The sequence below is a fragment of the Eubalaena glacialis genome, chromosome 19 (assembly GCF_028564815.1).
Source record: "Eubalaena glacialis isolate mEubGla1 chromosome 19, mEubGla1.1.hap2.+ XY, whole genome shotgun sequence".
NCBI classification, from domain to species: domain Eukaryota; kingdom Metazoa; phylum Chordata; class Mammalia; order Artiodactyla; family Balaenidae; genus Eubalaena; species Eubalaena glacialis.
This window is the reverse complement of record NC_083734.1, coordinates 56,463,834-56,486,253: the sequence shown is the minus strand read 5'-3', so window position 1 is coordinate 56,486,253 and position 22,420 is coordinate 56,463,834. Positions and strand designations below refer to the sequence as shown.

General features: G+C 59.4%; 1 protein-coding gene across 10 annotated transcripts in view; it reads left to right on the top strand.

Annotated features, from left to right (window-relative positions):
- LLGL2 (LLGL scribble cell polarity complex component 2) overlaps positions 1-22,420 on the top strand; it is a 33,100-nt gene extending 10,680 nt beyond the window's left edge. For 6 of the 10 annotated variants that reach the window (XM_061176263.1, XM_061176258.1, XM_061176257.1 and 3 more), the window contains 24 exons: positions 360-450; positions 9,518-9,615; positions 10,871-10,952; positions 11,247-11,362; positions 11,738-11,896; positions 13,676-13,838; positions 13,975-14,107; positions 14,423-14,477; positions 15,076-15,230; positions 16,493-16,856; positions 16,994-17,147; positions 17,237-17,341; positions 17,716-18,008; positions 18,114-18,264; positions 18,619-18,769; positions 19,426-19,542; positions 19,657-19,823; positions 20,205-20,469; positions 20,712-20,865; positions 21,119-21,147; positions 21,371-21,418; positions 21,649-21,691; positions 21,819-21,880; positions 22,070-22,420. In XM_061176263.1, the coding sequence (XP_061032246.1) occupies positions 376-450; positions 9,518-9,615; positions 10,871-10,952; positions 11,247-11,362; positions 11,738-11,896; positions 13,676-13,838; positions 13,975-14,107; positions 14,423-14,477; positions 15,076-15,230; positions 16,493-16,856; positions 16,994-17,147; positions 17,237-17,341; positions 17,716-18,008; positions 18,114-18,264; positions 18,619-18,769; positions 19,426-19,542; positions 19,657-19,823; positions 20,205-20,469; positions 20,712-20,865; positions 21,119-21,147; positions 21,371-21,418; positions 21,649-21,691; positions 21,819-21,880; positions 22,070-22,080 (3,150 nt within the window). In that variant the 5' untranslated portion in view covers positions 360-375 and the 3' untranslated portion in view covers positions 22,081-22,420. Of the gene's footprint in view, positions 1-66; positions 276-359; positions 451-9,517; positions 9,616-10,870; positions 10,953-11,246; positions 11,363-11,737; positions 11,897-13,675; positions 13,839-13,974; positions 14,108-14,422; positions 14,478-15,075; positions 15,231-16,492; positions 16,857-16,993; positions 17,148-17,236; positions 17,342-17,715; positions 18,009-18,113; positions 18,265-18,618; positions 18,770-19,425; positions 19,543-19,656; positions 19,824-20,204; positions 20,470-20,711; positions 20,866-21,118; positions 21,148-21,275; positions 21,419-21,648; positions 21,692-21,818; positions 21,881-22,069 lie in introns of those variants that run through there. The other 4 variants (XM_061176265.1, XM_061176262.1, XR_009698472.1 and 1 more) reach the window with 4 other exon arrangements.

Sequence of the window (22,420 nt, the reverse complement as noted above, 5' to 3'; positions counted from 1 at the left end):
ACCTCAGGGCCTCTGGCCCTCCTTGTTCCCATAAAGCCGGGCTAAATGGCTTCCTCCCCCAGCTTCTCCTGTCGGCTTTATTAGGCCACAGGTGGCCGGGAGCAAGCGTCAGAGCATTAACCAGCTCCGGCCGCCAGGTCCAGAGCTCCCTCCGGTTTCCTCTCAGGGAACCGCGCTCCACGGATGGGGCGTGAGGCGTGGGGAAGCCGAGGGTGAAGCTGGCCCGGCCCGGGGGCGGCTGCCTGCCGTGCTTGGGGACAGGCTGCCTAAGCTGGGTGAGCGGGCCTGGGCGCCGGGACGGGCTCTGGGGCGCCGGGCCTCCTTTGCCCGGTGCTCAGCAGCTGCCCCCCTTTCCCCAGGGGGCCGCGCGGCAAGATGAGGAGGTTCCTGAGGCCGGGACACGACCCTGCGAGGGAGAGGCTCAAGCGGGACCTCTTCCAGTTTAACAAGGTAAGGGGAGCGCAGGGCCAGCCGCGCGTTTATGGCAGGCACGAAGCTGTCACGCTCCCAGGGAATCCCATGGCAGTCCAGTGGTGAGGACACCACGCTCTCACTGCCGAGGGCGCGGGTTCGATCCCTGGTTGGAGAACTAAGATTCCGCGAGCTGCGCTGCGTGGCCGAACAAACAAACAAAAGGTATCACCCTCCCCACAGGCTGGGGCTGGTGCTGGGGTCGCTTTTACCTGGACTAAGGTACTTACTTGGCACTGCCTGCTATGCCTCCTGGGAATTGGATTTTGGAAATGGGGTCTGGTTAGAGGCTTTCCTGGGAAAGGGTGACAGGATGCCCAGGAGTCAGCTCTCCTTGTCCCATGTCTCTCGCTGGCTGTGTGACCTCTGCAGGTCACCCCGCCTCTTCCAGCCTAGGTTTCCCCACCTGTAAAATGGGGATAAAACAACCTGTCCTGCCTCCCTCCTCACGGGGTTATGGAGGAGGCCTAGGGCCGGGAAAGGTGAAAGGGCGTTGAACCCTGCAAAGTATAACAATGTTCCCGTGATGGCAGTTTCCTTGGAGCCCTGGGGCCACAGGCCATGGCCGTTCCCTCCCTCCTCAAATTACCCCCAAAGGAAAACACAGCTTTCCCTGCAGGCAGAACACATGATTCCTTCTAGCCGGCTCTAGGCCTGGGTGAGTGGGGAGAGGCACCTGGGAGAAGGTGCCGGGGTTGGCATTTGACCATCCCAACTCCACACCTGCTCCTAAGGCCCCCCAAGCGGGTGTCCTCTTACCCACGATCATGGGGCTTCCCTGGGGGCTGGCCTGTAAAGGGGAGGGAACACAGGGTGGCTTATGAGCTCCGAGGCCACCCAGCAATCTGCAGCCGGTTCGGGGTCATTAGCTCCTCTCACCTCTGCTTTGATCTAGGCCCTTGGCCTCCATGCCTGAGCTTCCCTCCACCCTGGAAGGTGGACTTCAGGAAGGGGAGCGGCGAGATGCTCTTCCCCTCAGGGGTCCCAGGACCCCTCCAGGACATGCTGACGGGTGGGCTTCAAATCCAGCCTAGCCACTTAGAAGCTGGATGACCCTGTACCCATCACCCACTGCACAGGCTTGCTATGAGGATTACACGGAATTAGATCATTGAAGTGCTAGGCACAGTGGTCCAGGAGTGTCAGGTGCTGTTTTCAGGGGCTGCCTGCCTCCCAGGGAGAGAGAGCTCCCGGGGCTTGTTCGAGGCGAGTCAGGGTCCCAACCTGCTCTGCCGGTTTCCTCTGATTTTCTTGACCTGTGGCTGTGAGGCTGCTGCCTCTGGGATCAGGGCTTCCCTACGCGAATACCTCCTCCCACTTGGGGAAGGAAGCTTTGGGTACGGCTTTTGGACCTTGGGATGTGGGTGTGCATATGTTATGAATGGGGCACCTCTGGGCCCCGGCGGCCTGCCATTCTCACTTCCAAGGGAGCAGCCCATGGGTCCCTGATGATGCTGGGATCTCACACCCCAAAAAGGTGGCCAATTCCAGTGGAAACCGGATAGACAGGCTCAGTGAAGAGGGATGAACCCCCGCCCCAAGTTCCAACTGTGCCGCAGCAGGGTGGGGCTGGGGTGGGGCTGGGGCAGAAGAATCATTCCCCCCCCCGCCCCGTGCCCCCAAACTGGACTGCCCCACCCCCAGGCCTGGCTGGGGAGGGGGAGGGGAGGCTCCTGGAATTCCTTCTTCCTCCCATTCACTTCCAAGAAGCATGCATTGAGTACCTACACAGCCCAGCGCTGGGGCTTTGGGAATCTCAGACAAGACCTTTGCCCTCCAGGACATTTATAGTCCGGTGGAAGGAAGGGGGCTGACGGTCTAAAATTCCACTTCCTGGGAGGGGAACATCTTGGGGGGGGGGGTGTTGGGGAGGGGAGAGGCTTAGACTCATTTCATCTAGGTTCTGGGTGAATGCTGGAGCCCAAAGGGTTGGGCTTGGAGGGTGAGTCCAGATCCTGGAAGGTTTGGGAGCCTGGGTGGTCCTACCCACGACAGCCCTGTCCCAGCCCCCTGGCTGTGAGGTCAGCTGTAGGGTCAAGGGAGGCTGGAACCTGGGAATCTGGGTCTGACGCTCCGGAGCCTGGTGAGTTTTGAGCAGAGGAGTGAGCGATCTCATTTATGACTTAGAGGAGGTAACTCTGGGACCTTTTTTTTTTTTTTTTTTTTTCCCCTACCTTTCAGTCAGCAGGTAAGCTGCATTGACTGACTGGGGCCCAGCAGTGGGGGTGGGGCGCAGGGCTTGACCATTGACATTTGGGGCCTTTGGGGCCCACTGAGTTGTGGGGCTGTTTAGCAGCATCCCTGGCCCTGCCTCCCCAAGACGTAACAACCAAAAATGTTCCAGGCACTGCCCAGTGTCCCCTGGCCAGTAAAATAGCCCCTGGTTGAGAGCTATTTAGGGCGAGAGGTTCATGAGACCTGGTGATAGACGGAGTGTAGGAGGGAAGGGAGGTGGGTGTCCTTCATCCTGGCTGAGCAGTGGTGCCACCCACTGGGTTGGGGAGCCCAGGGGGGGCGAGGAGCAGGGTTGAGGAAAGAGATACATTCGATTTGGACAGAACAGCAGCAATGATGATCATCCACTTATCGAGAGGCAGTCTTGCCCAGGGGTGAGTGGCGCCAGCCTCGGCACCTGACTGCCTGGGTTCACCAGCTGGGTGACCTTGGACAAGTTACTCATCTCTAAGTGGAGAGGGTAACAGAAGCCACCCCACAGTGTGGGTGTGCGGATTAAACGAGTTAATGTATGAGTTGAAGGGCCTAAGTGGCTACTGGTTCCAGTATCAGCACAGCTCTGTGAATGTTATCTGGCTCGAGGTTCAGTTTGGAGAATCTTGGCACCCTCGGGTGAGGGCGGGTCCCAGCAGACAGTGAGATACACAGAGCTGGAGCTCTGAGCCTCACGTCTGGGGAAGCAGGCAGTGTCCATCCCGGAAGCGCCGGTCTGCAGGGCAGTGAGCTGGGAGGTGGGACGGTGGCGCCATCATAGGCCAGTCCAAGAGGCTTGCAGACACCGGCTGGGCCTCTCCCTCCAGTACCTTCTGGCCAAACTCCTTGACACCCACACCAAGCGAGGTGCCTCAGAGAGAGCAGGGAATTGGCCCCCGGCGGCCGAGAGCAGCATGTCCTGTTTCTTCGGCTGCGGTACCTGGGAAGGAGCTGTGTCTGTGGACAGATGCTCTGAAATCCCTGCTGGGGACTGATTGTCCGAGGGGCAGCTCCGGTTCACCAAGGGCTCCATGCCAAGCAGCAAAGGGGCCAGGTGGTGCAGTGGTTGGGGCGGGGACTCTGGAGCCAGGCGGCCTGGGTCTAGATGCCAGCTGTGCTGCTTCCTCAATGAGTGACTGCAGAAATGTTAGTTAACCTTTCTGCTCCTCAGTTTCCTCATCTGTAAAGTGGGCGTTATAATCACCCCTACACCCAGATTGGTGGGCTGAGTGAGTTAAATTGCTTTGAATGGCTCCCACACACAGCTGATGCCCTACAGGGTCTGCCTCAGCCTCCTGACGACTCACAGGTGGGCGCTGTTCCCACTCTGCAGGTGAGGAAACTGAGGCCTCCAGGCTCGCACAGCCTGAGTACCTGGAGGGGGCACCGGCTGGGGATGCGGCTGCCGGTTCCATCTGCCCACAGCCGTGTAGCCTCAGGGTGCGGCCTTCTGTCTCTTCACCTGCGCCGGGTCCTCAGGCCTGTTGGGAAGACAGAGAGGTCAGCTGGCAGTGCCAGCAGGGCCACTGAGGACCAAATGAGGGGACTGCGGGACCCACTGGGCGCTTCAGGAGGGAGGAAGTGACTCCGAGGGGAGGGGACAAGGGGACGTAAGCTCATGTTAAATTAAAACCCTTTCCTTGAAAATACCCTCGAGGCCCTGCCTCCCCTGGTGAAACCCGCTGGCCGCCCTTCCTGCCTGGGCCACCCTTCCCCACCCCAGGCCCTGAACAAACAGTGTGTTCCTGACCAGCTGCCCCGTCCAGGGCCAGGCGGTTTGGTCTTGGCTTTTGCATGGCTGGGCCCCTGGTGTCAGGTGACAGCCGCACAGGGAGGGCCAGGTTGCTGCCACCGCCAGGAATCTGGGCTGACCACACCCAGTACGGGGCAGTGCCTCCCTGTCCCCCAGCCCACCCCCTGTGCACCCTCCTACCCCGTGCCCCTGGGCAGCCTTCCTTCCTGCCCCCCCAGCAAGTGCTAGGGACTCCTCAGCCCTCGATCTTGGACAGGGTCCCCCCCCTTGCTGGGGGCAGGACAAAGGGCCCCCTCGCTCTCAGACAAACCGCCTTTGCTCTCTCCCTTCCGGGAACCTGAAATGGGGTCCCGGAGCCGGCGTGAGACAGATGGGCTTTCTCTCTCTCCCACACCAGGCTAATGTTGCAGTTTGGCGGCTCCTAGAAATCTCTCCTTTCCCAACTCTCTGTCAAAAGAGTTCATTGTTCTCTCTTCCCTTGGCAGAGGTCACCTGAGCCAGGTAGCAGGGTGGGGGCAGTGCCAGGTAGGCTGGATGCTGAGCTCAGGAGGTAGGGGAGGACACCCCACTTTGGTCAGCCTCCTAGCTTGAACCTGAGCTGGAGACAGCTGGGGTCTCTGGCTGGGAGGGCCGGACCTGGAACCCGGGCCCGCTGTCCTGGGCGGAGGGCTGATCGGGGTCGCTGTGTGCCTTGGAAGTCCACAGCAGGACACCCCTGGGGCTGAGCGCCTCCTGTGCCCCGGGGGCTGCTTTCTTTAAGGGAGGTCACATACCTTCTATGCTCTGGGGTCCTGGAACTGTGCCTAAACCCTAAACCAGCCTGGAGGGGTCCCTGTCTACGTGGACCTGCGGCTGCAGTGGGGGGAACCACGTCTTAAAAGGCTGTTAGGAGTCGGAGGGAGGGGGAACCAGGGGATGGGAAGGGCACCCCACCTTGGGAGGCAGCCGGAGCACAGGCAGAGGGGCCTCGTGGAAACTTCCTGCTTCCCCAGGCTTCTCGGGCCCTGGGTGTCCAGCTCCTCCCTGTTCCCCTCAATTAACTGACCTCTGTTCTCTCCCCACGTCCAAATCACTCCCTTCCTCATTCCCAGCAAGAGCCCCTGGGCCTCTCGTAACTAGCCTGGGGTCCCCACGCAAGGAACTAGCCTGGGGTCCCCACGCCTCCTTGCTCGGCCAGTTCCCTGAGCTCATGGCTCGCTTTACCTCATCATATCATGTTGCCTCATTCAGGGATTGTGGGTCTTATTTGCATGTTGAAGCAGGGTCGCTTCCCCTCTGGGACCTGGGGAATCCCCTGTCACCACACTATCTACATTTGAATCCATCCTCTTGGCCCCAGCCAGTCAGGGTCACCATGAAGTTCCCACCCCTTATGTTGTTTTTGAGGGAGGCTTGGTCAACTTGGAGAAGATGCCCTGAGGGATAGGAGGGAATGAGGGAGAACCTTTGAAGGAAGGCATGAGGGAGAACCTTTGAAGGAAGGCAAGGCTTGTGTGCGCTGTGAGGCCAGCTGAGCCCTCCAGCCGCGGTCAGGTGGTTGTCCTGAGGCTCATCTTGTTGGAGCCAAGGACAGCCCCGCCCCCGCTCAGTGCAGTCATTAGCATCATCGCGGTTACCACATGTGAAATGAGGCAAAGCAGCTCGTCCAAGTCCAGTCACCTTTTAAGTGGTATTGGGGATTCTAAGTTTCATGGGCCTGACTCAGTTCCTGTTCTTTCGAAACCAGCCTATGGAAAAGAAGGTGGTTCGGGAGTGAGGGGTGGCACAGTGTCCTCAGGACCCTGAAGAAATGAGGAATGAGTATGAGTGACTGAACGATGGGCCTGACCTTTGTCTCCCTCTGGGCTAGGGAAAAGAGCTAATCCGCAGCAGGTGTGACTCAGGTGAGATGTTAGGAGAACTTCCTGCCAGTGAGTTGATAGGAAAACGTGTAGCCTGAGTACCTGACAAAAAGCTGCAGACGGTTTTCTCTTTGGCTTGACTTTCCTGCTGATGCCCGAGGTAGAAATGTCTAGGGTAACACCTTGGTCCCATAGGAATATAATATGAGACATGTAATTTAAAATGTTGTAGAAGCGCATTATAAAATTTTTTAAACAAGTAACATTATTTTGATAACATATTCTGTTTAATCCAATATATCCAAAATATTATTGTTTCAACGTGTAGTCAGTAGATATTAGATTTTTTTTTCTTAGTTTTTTTTTTTTTTTTTTTTTAATACAAAGGTACATTTTTTACTTACAGCACATCTCAATTTGGCCATTAAATTTTCTTTAGGAATATGTGATCTATATTTAGAGTTTGGAAGATTTACAGTTGAAAAAGGAGATTCAAAGCTTTGGTCTGCCTAACTCCAGCCCCTGTTCCTTTGGAACCCAAGAACATACCTGGGAAGTTTTCTAATTACTGAGTTAAGGGTCCATCCTTGAATTTAGTTAATGGCAATTAAACAAAATTAAAAGTTCAGTTCCTTTGTGGCACTAGTCACATTGCAAGTGCTCAGGATCTACACACGGCTTGTGCAAGGGCTCAGGAGCTACACACGGCTTGTGGCTGTTATACTGGGCATCAGGGTCTGGGCCCCTGCTGGCCACCAGGCTCCTGCTGGGTGTTTCCCCCAGAGTCCTCCAAATTCCAGAGACTGTGATGCTGAGCTGCGGCTGCTGGTGATGATGAGGAAATGCTATCATCCCAGGAACCTTCTCTGGAGCTCGGGCCTCTGACTTCCCGAGGCCCCAGCAGCCTGGGGCCAGCCGAGGCCTAGTGGGGGCTCCTGGGGAAGCTCGTCCCACACACCGAGTCACGTGCCCTGCCCTCCTTTTCCTGGGAAATGTTTACATTCCAGATACCCTGCCATCTCCCCAAGGCTTTTCCAGGCTCTGCATTTTTTACATAGCTGAACAGGAACCTGGGCTGGGGGGCCGGGCCGGGGGAGGGCTCCTGCTGGCGGGGGAGGGCTCCTGCTGGCGTGCTGCTTCCCTCCCAGATGACCCTTCCAGGTACAGCCATTTGCAGGGCAGACTGTGTTCCTGGCAGAGAACCAAGCCTGTGGGGCCCTCACACCTACGTGTCCCCAGAATAGGCACTCTTTGGAGCTCTCATCCCTGGGCCAACCCCAGCACAGGGCCCCCGTCCGCGAGCCACTGGCCTGGGTGGGCAGGCAGGCAGCAAAGCAGTTGGGTCTGCTAAGCTGTCGCTCCAGCTGTCACCAGGACTTATCTCCTTCTGCCCCTTGGAGGCCGAGTGAAGCCCAGAGTAGAGCCTTGGGCCTAAGGAGAGCTGCCTCATTGGGGCACCCTTTTTCTGCAGGGCAGTCTCCATGGTTTACAAAAAAAAAAAAAAAATCTTTGAAGTCGCTGGCTGGCATCCTCTGTCCTGCTCGAATCTATAGCTCTACAGGTTCAGTATCCCCTGGCCGGGGGTGGGGGGCGGGGGGTTGCTGGGGGGGGCCAGAGTGGGGTTAGCTGACTAAGAAACAACCGAAAACCTTCCCGAAGATGGTTTGTCAGTCTCAGTCTCTAGTGCTTACATCCGTACCTCTTTAACCTGTAATTCCACCCCTGGGACACCTGCCTAAGGAAATACTGAGTTGCAGGCAGAGATAGGAGCCCAAGAATAGTCATCGATGCAACTGGCAATTACAAAACCTCTAAAAACAAAGTAAATGTTCAATAACAGAGGCCTGGTGAGTTAGGGCACCTCCCCCTGAGGAATATTCTTCAGCCGTTTAAAAGTCGTTTTAGGGAGTTCCCTGGTGGTCTAGTGGTTAGGACTCGGCACTGCCCGTGGCCCGGGTTCAATCCCTGGTTGGCGAACTGAGATCCCGCAAGCCATACCGTGCGACGAAAATAAAAAATAAAAGTCCTTTTACTGCTTTTAACAGCCTGGGCTGGCTATAGGTGGAAAGCCAGACCACAGAGCTATGTGTCTGTATGTATATCCATGTGGCATGGTCCCAATTAGGTCTCTGGGGGTTTTTTTTGTCCTTTCTATATGTTTTTATTTATTTTATTCATATTTTTTATTTAAAACATTTAAAAATTACATATATATATAATTTTTTTTTTTTTTTTGGCCACACCGCGCTGCGTGCAGGATCTTAGTTCAGGGATTGAACCTTCACCCCCTGCAGTGGAAGCGCGGAGTCTTAACCACTGGACCACCAGGGAAGTCCCAAAATCTAAAAAAAATTTTAACACCCTTCCCCACTGGTAATCACTAGTTTGTTTGCTATATCTGTGGGTCTGCTTCTTTTTTGTTATAGTCACTAGTTTGTTGTATTTTTTAGATTCCACATATAAGTGATATCATACAGTATTTGTCTTTCTCTGAGGTGTCTGTTTTTAAGTATAGGCCCATACACGCTTATAGTCGGATACACACCCTTGTTAGGAAGGGTTACTCCGGTTGTGGGAGTGTGGGTGATTTTTGTCTTCTTTTTCAAACTCCTTTATATGTTCCAAGTTTTCTACAATGTGTATTATTTCTATAATAAGAACTGAGCCAAGGCATGTGTCTGCAACAACACTCCAGAAGCTTCCTCCCTGGGAAGATGGTGGAAGAGAACTCATAGTGGCAACGAGGCACTTGAGACAGAGCAGATGTTCAGTGCTGGAGGAGCCTCGGGTGGCCCAGAGTCGGGAAGGGCAGCCGTGGGTTCCGTCGGACCCCAGGGGCCCGCCTGGAGCTGCGGTGCAGCTGGGCTTCCTGAGCCACCTGGTGCCTCCTCTGTGCCAGCCCCCCAGAGCTTCCCCCGCACCCCTGCAGGAGGGCTGGGTGGGTCGCCCACAGTACGGGTGGTGGAGGAACCAGGTCAGAGTTCCTGGAGAGCAAGGGGCCAGCACGGTGTCCCGGGAGAATGAGCTCCCAGGGAGGGCCATGTGGCCAAGGACCGGGTCAGGAATGGACTGAGGGTGGGGCCCAGGTGGGTCCGGGGGACCTGAACGAGACTGAATTCCTTCTTCCTGCTGGGGGTGGCTCTCTGCTGCGGCTCCTCCCTCCGGCACTGACCCCCTGCCCCCGGCCATGGAGGGGCAGAGGGGACGTGTCTACAGGCCCATGCCTGCCTGGTTCTCGTTGCAGACGGTGGAGCATGGCTTCCCGCACCAGCCCAGCGCCCTCGGCTACAGCCCCTCTCTGCGCATCCTGGCCATCGGCACCCGCTCCGGAGCCGTCAAGCTGTATCCTTTCCGTTCTCCCAGTTCCCACCCAGGGATGCCCTGGAAGGGCCAGGGGCCCTGGCATTGGTGAGATTCAGGAAGGATCCCCCCAACCCTCCATAGAAAAGCAAGTTGCAGATGACCCCTCTTGTTCCCGGGACGTTCCAAATACCCTCTTAAGAGTCAGCCCCGAATGCAGTAAGTGGAGGCCGGGGATGGGCCCCACCCCCAAAGGATCAGTAGACTGGGTCCAGGGCTCTGTCCAAACCAGAGACAGGGGTGGCCTTGGGTTAGAGGAGCTGTGCGAAGGCAGCTGCTCTTCCAGATTCTACCCCCGACCCTGCACACCCCCCGCGGACACACACACACACACACACACACACACACACACACTCACACAGAGAGAGAGAGGAGAGAGGACTCCTGGACTCCTAGTTGGCGGGGACAGTCCTTCCCTGGCCTGAGGCTGGACGTGGTCCAGTGGGTCCATTTCAGAGGCAAGCCCACAGGTTCCAGGATGGGGAATCGCTGCTTGGGTCCTCTGGCCTGGGCTGGGCTACGAGTCTGGGAGTCCCACCCCCTGAATCTGACCTGAGCCCCCACGGTGAGCCAGGGTGGGACCTAGGGGAATTGGGAGGTGGGAGACCACCCGTGGAGAGCCCAGCCTGGCACCTCCTCCAGCAAAGCTGTAACTCCCTCCTCTGCTGCAGGGCAGGTGCGGGGAGCCTGGGGGTGCAAGTCAGCAGCACTAGGCTGCAGGGGGTGTGTACACAGGAGGGCAGAGGCCCAGCTTCCACCGACTCAGCCCTCCCTCAGCTGGTTAATCATCGCCAGGCCACGGCCATATCCTGGTTACTATTCTCAGTGGGCCCACGGGTGCCCTGTGCATCTTCTCACAGGTGCCACCATGTGGTAGCTGACAGTCTGTTGCAGTTCAGGTTGTGGGTTTCGGTGGGGCGGAGGTGGGAGGGGGGAGCGGAGGTACAGTGAACAGCCTAACAGTTGCCAAGATAATGCTTCACCCCTCCTGGCTGCGACAGCTCTCCCTGGTTGGCTGGCTTTACCGTCAGGGGTCAGGTTACTGGCCCGGTGCCTTCGGGCCAGGCCCCCTGCTGTTTCCTCCCCACCCTAAACACCCCCCAACCCGGCTGCCTGGGGAGAGGGCGAGCCCTTCTCTGCTGCTGGGTATTTACACTCCTTGCCACGTGGGCCCAGAGGGCAGGCCAAGGGGCGGTGTCCTGCCTTCTGGAGCTTTTCCTGAGCCTGCTACTCCTAGCTATGGTGCCCCAGGGGTGGAGTTCATGGGGCTGCACCGTGAGAACAACGCGGTAGTGCAGATCCACTTCCTGCCTGGCCAGGTGAGGCCCCCCTGCCCCCATGCCCTTCTTACTTTCACAGCTTCCGGAAAGGACGTATGGAAAGGCAGGCATTTGGTGGCCCTGGGTTTGGTGCTGATGGGAGGACCCGGGACAAACCTGCCTTTCCCCAGCTGCGGTTCACGGCCACCCTAACAGTAGCCAGGGGTCTCTTGGCTTTGGGGCTCTTTGAAATGAACCGCACAGGCTGGGCCGCCCCAGTGTGTAAAGGTCACGGTGAATGCTGTCCCTCCCTGGTTAATGAGACAGCATGCTTCTGCCCCGTTTCCTGCCTAGTGCCAGCTGGTCACCCTGCTGGATGACAACAGCCTGCACCTGTGGAGCCTGAAGGTCAAAGGCGGGGTGTCAGAGCTGCAGGAAGATGAGAGTTTCACGCTGCGTGGCCCCCCAGGGTAAGAACTCAGTCTTCTTGCTCTCCTAGCCAGCCTGACCCGCGCACCAACTCCAGGGTGCCCTGGGAGGAGCTGGCAGGGCTGCGGCCCGCCTCCCCCCAACCCCACACGGAGCCTACGCGGGAGGCGCCAAGGGATTTTTTTCTGCCTCTTAGCCCCAGCTCTCTGCCATCTGTCTCCTGTCTTGGCAGAAAAAAAAACAGTATGTTTCTCCGGGCCTGAGTCGCTGGACCCCATCAAAGGACCTTACGGGCCTGCTTCCCCCGCCCGCAGGCATGGCCTTCCCTGGGGCCGCTGAGGGAGTCGGGGGATCCTATCTGTGGGTGCCCTCTGCCTGGTCAGAGCCAGCTCACGGGCCATCATTCCCGTCTGCAGGGCCGCCCCCAGTGCCACGCAGATCACCGTGGTCCTGCCGCATTCCTCCTGCCAGCTGCTCTACCTGGGCACCGAGAGCGGCAGTGTGTTCGTGGTGCAGCTGCCGGCTTTCCGCGTGCTGGAGGACCGGACGATCAGCTCAGATGCTGTGCTGCAGCGGTGAGCCCCGGGCCCGGAGACCCTCGTGCCCTGAGGACCCTGTCCCCTCGAGTGGCCTTCTCCGTTCCATCCCGGTTATGCCTCAGGAGCTTATAATTTCTCTCCTGGGAAGTCTGTAGGGATGGGAGGACAGACTCTCAGCTCTCCATCTGTCCCCCAAATTGAGAATCTCACCCCCAAAAAAGAGTTAGCATCCCAGCACTAAAAGGGGTCTTGGGAGTAACTTGTCACCTCATTTAAAAGGAAAACAAGGCTCAAAATGATTGTGCAGTGACACCAACTCTCAGTCCAGCGTTCTTGGCACTGATACCACCTCTTTCAAAGCCCCGGGGCTCCACAGTGGGGCAGACGGGGCCCAAACCTCCCTGCATCAGCTGGGCAGCTTCTGCTGATGCTTGTGTTTTGGAGTCTCTGCCACATGTTCGTTTGCATGCAGGCTCCATGGCCCCAAATCCCTGGCGGCCACAACCTGTAGGTTTCTTGAGATCATTTCAGAATCTTTGCTCCTTAATGGTGGTGTCCGTGGGAGAGAGGGAGTCAGATCAGGTCTGGGTGTGGAGGGGGGCCAGGGCCCAAAACAGGAGGGGATGGAGGAGTCCAGCAGGAGCTTACGGAAGCCAGGTTGATGGCCGTGGAGTGTTCTGCAGTGAAGAAGGGCAGGGAGGAGGCCAGGGTGCTGGGCTGTGGAGCTGCTTCAGGCCCGACCTTCCTAAGGGCTCTGGACCAGGCTTGTAACACTCATAGTCATCAGGCCCCGGGTGATGGTCAAGCAGGGCTGGGCATTGCTGGGTTGGGAGGATTCCTGCCTGGGGCTGGGTCCCTCTGAGCACCGGGCACGGTACGGTCAGGGCAGCATGACCATGGTCAGAGCAGGACTGTTTACAGGGTGGCAGGCAGGGCTGGTGCTCAGCCGGGGCGCCTGGCCTGTGGGCAGGACGGCGGAAGGACCTGCTCCTCAGAGTGTGGCTGTACCAGTGCCCACCTTACCCGCGCCAGTGGGAGTCTAGTCGAGGAGGAGCCCCTGCTGGGCTTTCCCAGCCTGGGTGCCCTGGGAACCCCTCCTGTTGGTCTAAATCTTCATTCTAAATGTAGAGGGTTTGGTTTGGGTTTGAGCGTAGAAACGCCCTTGGGATCCAGACTGTTTCTGTTTCCTACTCGCCCTCCTCAGTATTGGCTCTTGGTCCTGTGCCTGCCACCTCATGGTCTTCTGTTGGCTGTAGCACCTCCAAACTTCACATCAGCATTCCAGACCCAGAAAAGGAGGAGGGGGTCAAGGCTCAAGGCCAGGCCAACTGATATAGAGAGTTTTATTTTGTAGGTCTTAAAAACTTTTTTTTTATGAAACACCAACACCTTACCGAAATGCACTAAGTTTGAATGTACAGTTTAATGGATTCTTGTTAAGTGAGCGTCTGTGCAGCCAACTCTGGGCAAACACAAAATTTTGCCAGCCCCCCAGGGTCCCCCACCTGCCCTTCTCTGTCACAGCTCCCTCCCTCCCCCAGAGGTAACCACCACATCGGCTTTTCTGGAAATCACTTCCTTGCTTTTCCTTATAGTTGTGCCACCTGTGTTTGCATCCTTAGGGGGTTTTCTCTATCGCCGCCTTGTTCTATGTGTTGCTTCTCTCTCCCCTTGATGATGTGTCCTGGCAGCCTTTCCATGCTGGCACATTCAGTGCCCCCTGCTTCGGGGGATGCCGGGCATGGCTGTGCCGTGCTCTCAGCCATGCCCCATCGGTGGACGGTGACGTGGGCTCACGGTGCTGCCCTCGCCCAGGTTGCCAGAGGAGGTCTGCCACAGGTGGGCATTTGAGATGGTGGAGGCTCTGCAGGAACATCCCCGGGACCCCAACCAGATCCTCGTCGGCTACAGCCGGGGCCTTGTCGTCATCTGGGACCTACAGGGCAGCTGTGTGCTCTGTCATTTCCTCAGCAGCCAGGTAGCGGTGCCACATGGTTCTCCCAGGCCCCACATAACACATCCAGCCCCCGTCTGAGGCATGGGGGTGCAGGCGATGGGACCGCACCCCTGATCCCAGCCTTTGTGCGCTCTCTCTCTCCTTTTCCACCGTGAAGCAACTGGAGAACGTCTGCTGGCAGCGGGACGGGCATCTGATTGTCAGCTGCCATTCTGACGGCAGCTACTGCCAGTGGCCCGTGTCCAGTGACACCCTGCAACCGGAGCCCCTGCGCAGCTGTGTGCCTTACGGTCAGTGCTCTGCCCGCCACCTGGGACCGCCTTCCAGTGAGCAAGGCGGTGTCCTCTCTGGCCCCAGTCGGTCTCTCCTGCTTTCAGGTGTAGGTGTCCAACTCATAGAAGCAAAACCTGGGGCCCAGAGAGGGTGAAGGCTGTGTCCAAAGCCACACAGCGGGTTTTCTGACACCCACTGTGACTTTCTCTGGGAACTGCTCAGAGCAAGACTCCCGAGCCTAGATCTGCTCCGTGGGTATGCAGGATCTGTGCTGCAGACCCACGGGCCTCTGAGAGCGGGAGGACCGTTCAAGGTATTTCCTTTTCTTTTAGGCCCTTTTCCTTGCAAAGCTATTACCAAAATCTTCTGGCTGACCACCAAGCAGGGGTAGGTATCAGTGCTCTGTCCTGTTCCCTTTCTAGAGTTTTCCTGGGGAGCTGGAAAGGCTGCTCAAACCTCTGCCTGGGGGAGATGGTGCCTAGTGACTGCCTTTGGGTCTCATATCCGGGTCTCCAGGGAAGGGAGGGGGGGCCATTCATACCTCTCTCTGACTAATTCCTGAAAACTCATTCCCATTCTTTCCCTTCCACCCTCCTGGAGAGATGATTCAGATCAGCAGGTTCCAAACTCTGTCTTAGGAGCAGACCTGTTTCTTCAAACAGAATCATACAGGGAGACCTGATGTATAAGCAGAAAAGGGGGGCAGGGGGCACTGGTTGAAACGGGAGTGGCGGCAGAGACTCAGAGCCTGCAGCCTGCCTGCTCCGCTGCTTGCCCCCAAGTTCTCCTGGGCTGTTGAGTTGGGAAGAGACGGGGGTCCGCCCCAGCCCCTCCTGGGGACCTTGAGTGAGCACTTACACTGAGACCAGCTCCCATCCCAGGCCCTGCTGCAGAGGCCAGTCACAGGACTACCCCACGGCCGGCTCAGCCCTTGGCTTCTGGGGCGGTGTCAGCAGCCCACCCCCTGTTCTTCTGTGCCTGCCAGGTTGCCCTTCACCATCTTCCAGGGCGGCATGCCGCGGGCCAGCTATGGGGACCGCCACTGCATCTCAGTGGTCCATAACGGCCAACAGACAGCCTTTGACTTCACCTCCCGTGTCATCGACTTCACTGTCCTCATTGAGGCGAACCCTGAGGCTGGTAGGCAAGCGGGAGTGAGTGTGGAGGGCAGGCCACCAGGAGGTGTGGGGATCGGGTCCACCCCCATCCATAAACAAAGAGGAAGGGCCTGCAGGCGTTCCCAAAGCTGCCATCCCCGAGTCCCTAAGCCCCATTGTACCTCTTCTTAGTGTCCCCGAGGCTGCTCCCTTTCCTTCCCTGCTGGCCTGTGGCTTGTCCTTGCTGGCCACACCTCCCATCCACCCCAAACTCTCTTTGCCCTTCCCCGGCTCAGCTGGGACTTGGCCCAAAGGTGGGCAGATCTGCACTCCTGGGCTTAACAGCCACCCGGCTGAGGCAAAGGGCTCCTGGCCTGGACATGGTGAAGCCCTCCTTGGGGGGTGGGGCAGGTAGCAGTGTGGGCCAGCTGAGCTGGTCACCTGGAACTCAGCCAGGCCAACAAAGCCCTGAGTCAGCTTTCTAAATTGGGTGACAGGCAAGACCAGAAAGGGCTGGTGTCGAAACCTAGAGAGGAGGCCTGGCGGGAGATCTCCAGGAGGGCGGGCCTCCTCCCTAGATGACTCTGACCTGACAGGCCCGAGGCCTCCAGGTGAGGGAGGCAGGCCTGCTCAGGACACCCTGGGCTGTGTTCTCCCAGCCTTGCCGGTGGCCCTTTGGAGGGAGACTCCGAACCTGCTTTTCCTCCTTTCTCAGCCTCTTCTTCCCTCCTCACACCTGACAGCATGCTGGGAGCCAGGGCCAGTTTTTGGTCGATTCTTTTAGATTTTCTACATTGATGATCAAAGTTGAGGCAGTTCCCCTCTATTCCTAGTTTACTGAGAGTTTTTTTTTTTTTTTATCATAAATGGATGTTGGGTTTTGTCAAATAGTTTTTCTGCATCTATCGCTATGGTCATGTGATTTTTCTTTTTTTTTGGCCACGCCACACGGCTTGTGGGATCTTAGTTCCCCCGACCAGGAATTGAACCCGGACCCTTGGCAGTGAGAGCATGAGTCCTAACCACTGGACCGCCAGGGAGTTCCCAATTTTTCTTTTTTAGCCTCCTGATGCAATGGGTTTCATTAATTGATTTTCGAAAGTTGACGCAGCCTTGCATACCTGGGATAAATCCCACTTAGTCGTGGAATATGATTCTTTTTTATGCATTGTTGGATTTGGAGCTTGCTTTTAAAATGTGGGTTCCCTGGCTCCACCCCTAGAGCCTCAGATTCTACAGGGCCAGGCTGGACAGACTGCTTCCCAGTGGCTCCTGCAGCCCCTGACCCTTGGCCTGTCCCCACAGCCTTCGATGACCCCTATGCCCTGGTAGTGCTGGCTGAGGAGGAGCTGGTCGTGATTGACCTGCAGACGGCTGGTTGGCCGCCGGTCCAGCCTCCCTACCTGGCCTCCCTGCACTGCTCTGCCATCACCTGCTCCCACCATGTCTCCAACATCCCCCTGAAGCTGTGGGAGCGCATCATCGCTGCCGGCAGCCGGCAGAACACACACTTCTCCACCATGGTAGGTCTGGCCCCGGCCCCAGCCCCGCCCCAGCCCAGAGCCAGGCTCGCCCGTGAACTTCTCCGTCATCTCCTCCAGGAGTGGCCCATTGACGGTGGCACCAGCCTGGCCCCGGCCCCGCCCCAGAGGGACCTGCTGCTCACGGGGTAGGTGACGTTGATCGCACTCTCCTGCCTAGTGGGACGTGTCGGGTGGGAGCAGAGCTCGGGGGGTGTGCGTGCCAGTTCCGAGCACCTCTGGCCCGGCATCCTTCTCATGGGCGGCAGGCGGGCTCTGCCCACAGGCACGAGGACGGCACAGTGCGGTTCTGGGATGCCTCGGGCGTCTGCTTGCAGCTGCTCTACAAACTCAGCACGGTACGGGTGTTCCTCACTGACACAGACCCCAACGAGAGCCTCAATGCCCAGGGTGAGGACGAGTGGCCCCCCCTCCGCAAGGTGAGGCCCGGAGCCTGGGAACCAGGGAGGGCGGGGACGGGCCAGGTCCAGCGCTTATGGCCCCTCACGGAGCTCTTCTCCCCTGTCAGGTGGGTTCCTTCGACCCCTACAGTGACGATCCTCGGCTGGGCATCCAGAAGATTTTCCTCTGCAAATACAGTGGCTACCTGGCTGTGGCCGGCACAGCAGGGCAGGTAGCAGGCCGGGCTGGGCGTGGGGAGCAGTGGGGAGGGCTGATCAGGTGACTTGGGGCAGCGTTCAGGCCCACGAGCTTCCTTCTCAGTATTGGGGGGCAGCAGGGCCGGGAACCAGCTTCCTGAGCGCCCCCCCTGGTACATCACCTGCCCCTGTGGCTCTGACTCCTCCCAGTGAATAGAAGTTCCCTGATCCCATTAGAGGGAGGCCTTTCTCCTCCAGAAATCAGGATTAAGAGCCAGAGGTTGGGCACTTCTGACCCTTGGCCTTGGCGTGGATCTTGGGTCCTTTGCCGTCCCTGCCGTTAGGGTCCCTGAGGTCCTGCTGTCCCTTGGTGCCGGGGGTGGTTCAGCCCGTCTGCCGCCCCGCCCAGGTGCTGGTGCTGGAGCTGAATGACGAGGAGGCGGAGCACGCCATGGAGCAGGTGGAGGCCGACCTGCTGCAGGACCAGGAGGGCTACCGCTGGAAGGGGCACGAGCGCCTGTGTGCCCGCCCAGGGCCCGTGCACTTCGAGCCCGGCTTCCAGCCCTTTGTGTTGGTGCAGTGCCAGCCCCCGGCTGTGGTCACCTCCTTGGCCCTGCACTCCGAGTGGCGGCTGGTGGCCTTTGGCACCAGCCACGGCTTTGGTCTCTTTGACCACCAGCAGCGGCGGCAGGTCTTTGTCAAGTGAGCAGACCTCCCGGGGTGGCCGGGGCCCGGGTCTGGGATGGGTGCCTGGACTGGCAAGGTCCCTCAGGCCCTGGCCACGCTGATGGCCCAACGTCCCCCCAGGTGCACGCTGCACCCCAATGACCAGCTAGCCTTGGAGGGCCCGCTGTCCCGTGTGAAGTCCCTAAAGAAGTCCCTGCGCCAGTCCTTCCGCCGGATACGTCGCAGCCGGGTGTCCAGCAGGAAGCGGCGGCCTGCTGGCCCTCCGGGAGAGGTGAGGCTGAGGCCGGGCACGAGCCCGGGCAGAGCCCGGAGCAGCCAGCGGCAGGTCCCAACCACCCCTCCCTGCCCCGCCTGCTTTGGCCACAGACACGGGCTCTGGGCCACCCCCGACCCTTGCCAACCCTGTGACCTCGGATCCGTCACACTGCTTGTCTGTGCCTCGGCTTCCCTAAGTGTGAAAGGCAGTCACTGTAATGCCTCAGGGTCACGTCCTCAGTCAGTGTTACCAGGCAGGTGGTGGCAGGGGCTGTGGCCAGTCTTCCCGGAAGGCTCGCTGTTGAGCGATCGGGTGCCCCCGGGAAGGAAGGCCAGAGCCCGCCCTCAGGCCTGGCGCACTCCGCTGCAGGTGCAGGAGGGGGGCAGCAGGGCGGAGAGGACTGGCCTGCACAACATGGAGCTGGCGCCCGTGCAGCGCAAGATCGAGGCCCGCTCGGCGGAGGACTCCTTCACGGGCTTTGTCCGGACCCTCTACTTCGCTGACACCTACCTGAGGGACAGTGAGTGGCCAGCTGGAGGTGGGGGGCCCTCTGGCGTGAGGGCGTGTCGGAGGCTGCTGGCTGGTGCACCCCTAAGAGGGGTTCCCCCTGTGAGCAAGGGGAGACTGGAGCCCCCGCCCGCCCCTTTCCCTCCCGTGCCTGGGTCTCCGAGGCTGATCGCCCTGGCTTCGTATCCAGGCTCCACCACTCTCTAGAAGTGTGACCTTGGACGTGTCACTTAGCCTTTCTGGGTCTCGCTTCTCCCCCTGTAAAATGGAGGGATAGCTTCCTCCTAGAGTGGCTGTGAGCATTGGGACGTGCCACGTGCCTGCTGGTACCCAGCAGGCCCTCTAGAAGCTCTTTGGCTGTTTCTCTTCTCCTGCCAGAGCAAGGGTGGGCTGAGGGCTGTCTGCTGCTGTATCTCGAGGGCCGAGCTGTCCTGGGTTTGGGATCATCTGCATGGGGCTCTTGGTTGTCAGAGAGCCTTCCCAGCCTTTCCCGTCTACACCCAGGAGGTAGGCAGGGCCCACAGCAGCTCCATTTTACAGAGGAGGAAATTGAGGTTTATGAAAGTTGGCTGACTTGACCTTGGAGCCACACAGGTAGTGAGCCAGGTCTCCTGGCTCCCCGTGACCCCCAGAGCCAGGGGTTAGCTGTAAACCTTTGCCTCCTGGCAGGCTCCCGCCACTGCCCCTCGCTGTGGGCTGGTACCAATGGAGGTACCGTCTACGCCTTTGCCCTGCGCGTGCCCCCCGCCGAGCGGAGAATGGATGAGCCGGTGCGGGCGGAGCAGGGTGAGTGCTGGGCAGGGGGAGAGCACTTGTATGCCTCGGCTGGGAGCGGGATGGTGTCTCCAGCCTCGTCCTCCGCCCAACCACCAGCCCCCCCAACTACCTCCGTCCCTGCAGCCAAGGAGATCCAGCTGATGCACCGAGCGCCCGTGGTGGGCATCCTGGTGCTGGACGGACACAGCGTGCCCCTTCCCGAGCCCCTGGAAGTGGCCCACGACCTGTCAAAGAGCCCCGACATGCAGGGAAGCCACCAGCTGCTTGTCGTGTCAGAGGAGCAGTTCAAGGTGCCTTATGGGAGGAGGTGGGGTCCCCCGGGAATCCCCGGCACAAATGACAATGGCTGGGACTCACTTAAAGTTGTGTCTGTAGTTGCTGTGTGAGGGCTGCAGAGGCACAGGAAAGAAGCGGGGTCTTGTTGGAGCCCCCGGGCCCCAGGGTCAGTGGTGGGGACACTGAAGCAGGACCTGTGTCTGGGGAAGGGACAGAAAACACAGACAGGGAAGGAAGAGGCCCTGGCGTCCTCGCAGTCTGAGTGCCGCGACCACACATCTGAGGGCCAGGCCCGGCGGCAGCATCGGGCAGGGAAGCGGGAAGTCCTCGCTTGACCGGATGAAGCTCTGCAAACTGGTCTGGCTGCGGGTGTGACCGGCTGCCCTGTGCCCTAGGTGTTCACGCTGCCCAAGGTCAGCGCCAGGCTGAAGCTGAAGCTGACCGCCCTGGAGGGCTCGCGGGTGCGGCGGGTCAGCGCGGCCCGCTTCGGCAGCTGTCGAGCCGAGGACTACGGGGAGCACCACCTGGCCGTCCTCACCAACCTGGGCGACATCCAGGTGGTCTCGCTGCCCCTGCTCAAGCCCCAGGTGCGGTACAGCTGCATCCGCCGGGAGGATGTCAGCGGCATCGCCTCCTGCGTCTTCACCAAATACGGCCAAGGTGTGCAGGCGGTGGGCACGTCGAGACCTCTGCCCGCAGGGCTGCGTTTGGGGCTCCTGCTGTGCTGCGAGGGCTGCTGGGAAGGGCAGTCGTGGGTATTCCGGTCAAGGCCAGGCTCCTCAGGCAGAGAACTTTGGGAGGCTCTGGCCCCTAATCCCCCCCGGGGGGGGCAGCTCTGTTGGCAGCCACAAGGCCCGGGAGACTCAGGCTGGCCTCACCTGCCAGGCTTCTCCACCCCCCAGGTTTCTACCTGATCTCACCCTCCGAGTTTGAGCGCTTCTCTCTCTCCACCAAGTGGCTGGTTGAGCCCCGGTGCCTGGTGGATTCAGCAGAAACGAAGAACCACAGCCGTCTCCGCGACAAATCGGGCCCTGAGAAGGCCTTGGGCCGAGCCAGGTGGGTAACAGGGCAGGTGGCCTTTGCTCCAGCCCTTCCTCACCCCACCCTCCCTGGGGTGCCCCCTGGGGGCTGGTCAGAGTCCCCTTCCCCCGTGAACTCAGCCCACCCTCCCAGCTCTGCCTCCTTGCCCCGCTTTGTATGCCCCACCCTCCCATGCAAGCTGGTCAGTCGACCTCATTCTTCACGGGACCAGGGCTTTCCAGAATGGGGAGCCTAGTGGCCCCCGATCCTTACTGTCTCTCCTCCACAGGAACTCAGGGAGCCAGAGTGATGGAGAGGGTAAGACAGGCCTCTCTGGGGCCAGGGGCGTGGGGGGCCGAGGCGTTGTGAGCACACCTGGGAAGGGAAGGGGATCCCAGGTGAGCAGGTGGTGTTCGGGCTGGGAGTCGAAACAGCTTCCCTTCCAGTCCTGGGCTCAGGCTTCAGCGACCCCACCCCCAGAAGCAGGGAGCTGGGGCAGAGGAGGGCCCAAGGCTCACCTGGCCTGGCCTCTGCCTTCCAGAGAGGAGGTCGGGCCCCATGATGGAGCACGCCCTGCTCAATGACGAGAGTGAGTCAGGGCAGGGGCTGGTGGGCTGGCTGGCAGGAGGGATGTGCGGGGGGGAGCGGTGGCAGCGTGCTTGGAAGGCCAGGGTGGGAACGAGGGCCGTTTTCCTGAAGGGGGCAGGCCCGTTCACCCCATCAGTAGAAGGGGCAGAAAGGGGGGGTGTCTGGCCCAGCCCCAGCTGGCCTCACCACGCCTCTGCTCCCCACCCCTGCCCCCTGCCCCCTGCCCTGCAGGAGTCCTGAAGGAGATCCAGAGCACGCTGGAGGGAGACCGAGGGTGAGTGACTCTCAGGTTTGCAGGGCTGGGCCCCCGGTGCTGGGGGACGTTCCAGGAGAGCTCTGGGAATGAGGGTCCTTGTCTGCAGCCCCCGTGGGCAGTGACGGCCCTGTCTTTGCCCACGCAGGAGCTGTGGTGATTGGCGTTCTCAGCGAGTGGCCGTGGGGTACAGCCTCAGCAATGGGGGAGGTAGGGGCTCTGGGTGCTGCCGCACAGTGGGGTGGGGCACGCTCCTGGGGAGGGATAGGAGGGACGGGAGCCCCTGTCCCAGCTCCCCAAGGCCCTTAGGCCCATCCCAGCCCTGACACACACCTCCACTTGCCCGAAAACCTCCGTGTCTGGGCTCAGGCGGGTGACTGAGGCCCCCGTCCCGCCCAGGATGCTCCTGAGTTGCTGTGGCTCTCTCTCCTTCTGCATGATGAATACACACTACTGACGGCTCTTCCTGGGGGCACCGCCCCACCTGGAGAGGCCCGTGCACTGGGCCGTGCAGGGGCCGGGGGCACCCCCAGTGCCCACCCTGCTGCTGCTCCTGGCCTTGGGAGAGGAGGGACCCCAGGCCCCTGGGGCTCTCCCTCCTCGGGCCTTGACTCTCTCGGTCCTTTTGTCAATGTTGCACAGTTTTTATCCCCGTCTCCCCCCTTTTTGTAGTGGGCTGGGTTTTAAATTATAAATGTTTAACTGCCTCCGGGTGAAAAAGTTTTTAATAAACACCTTATTACCTCTTCA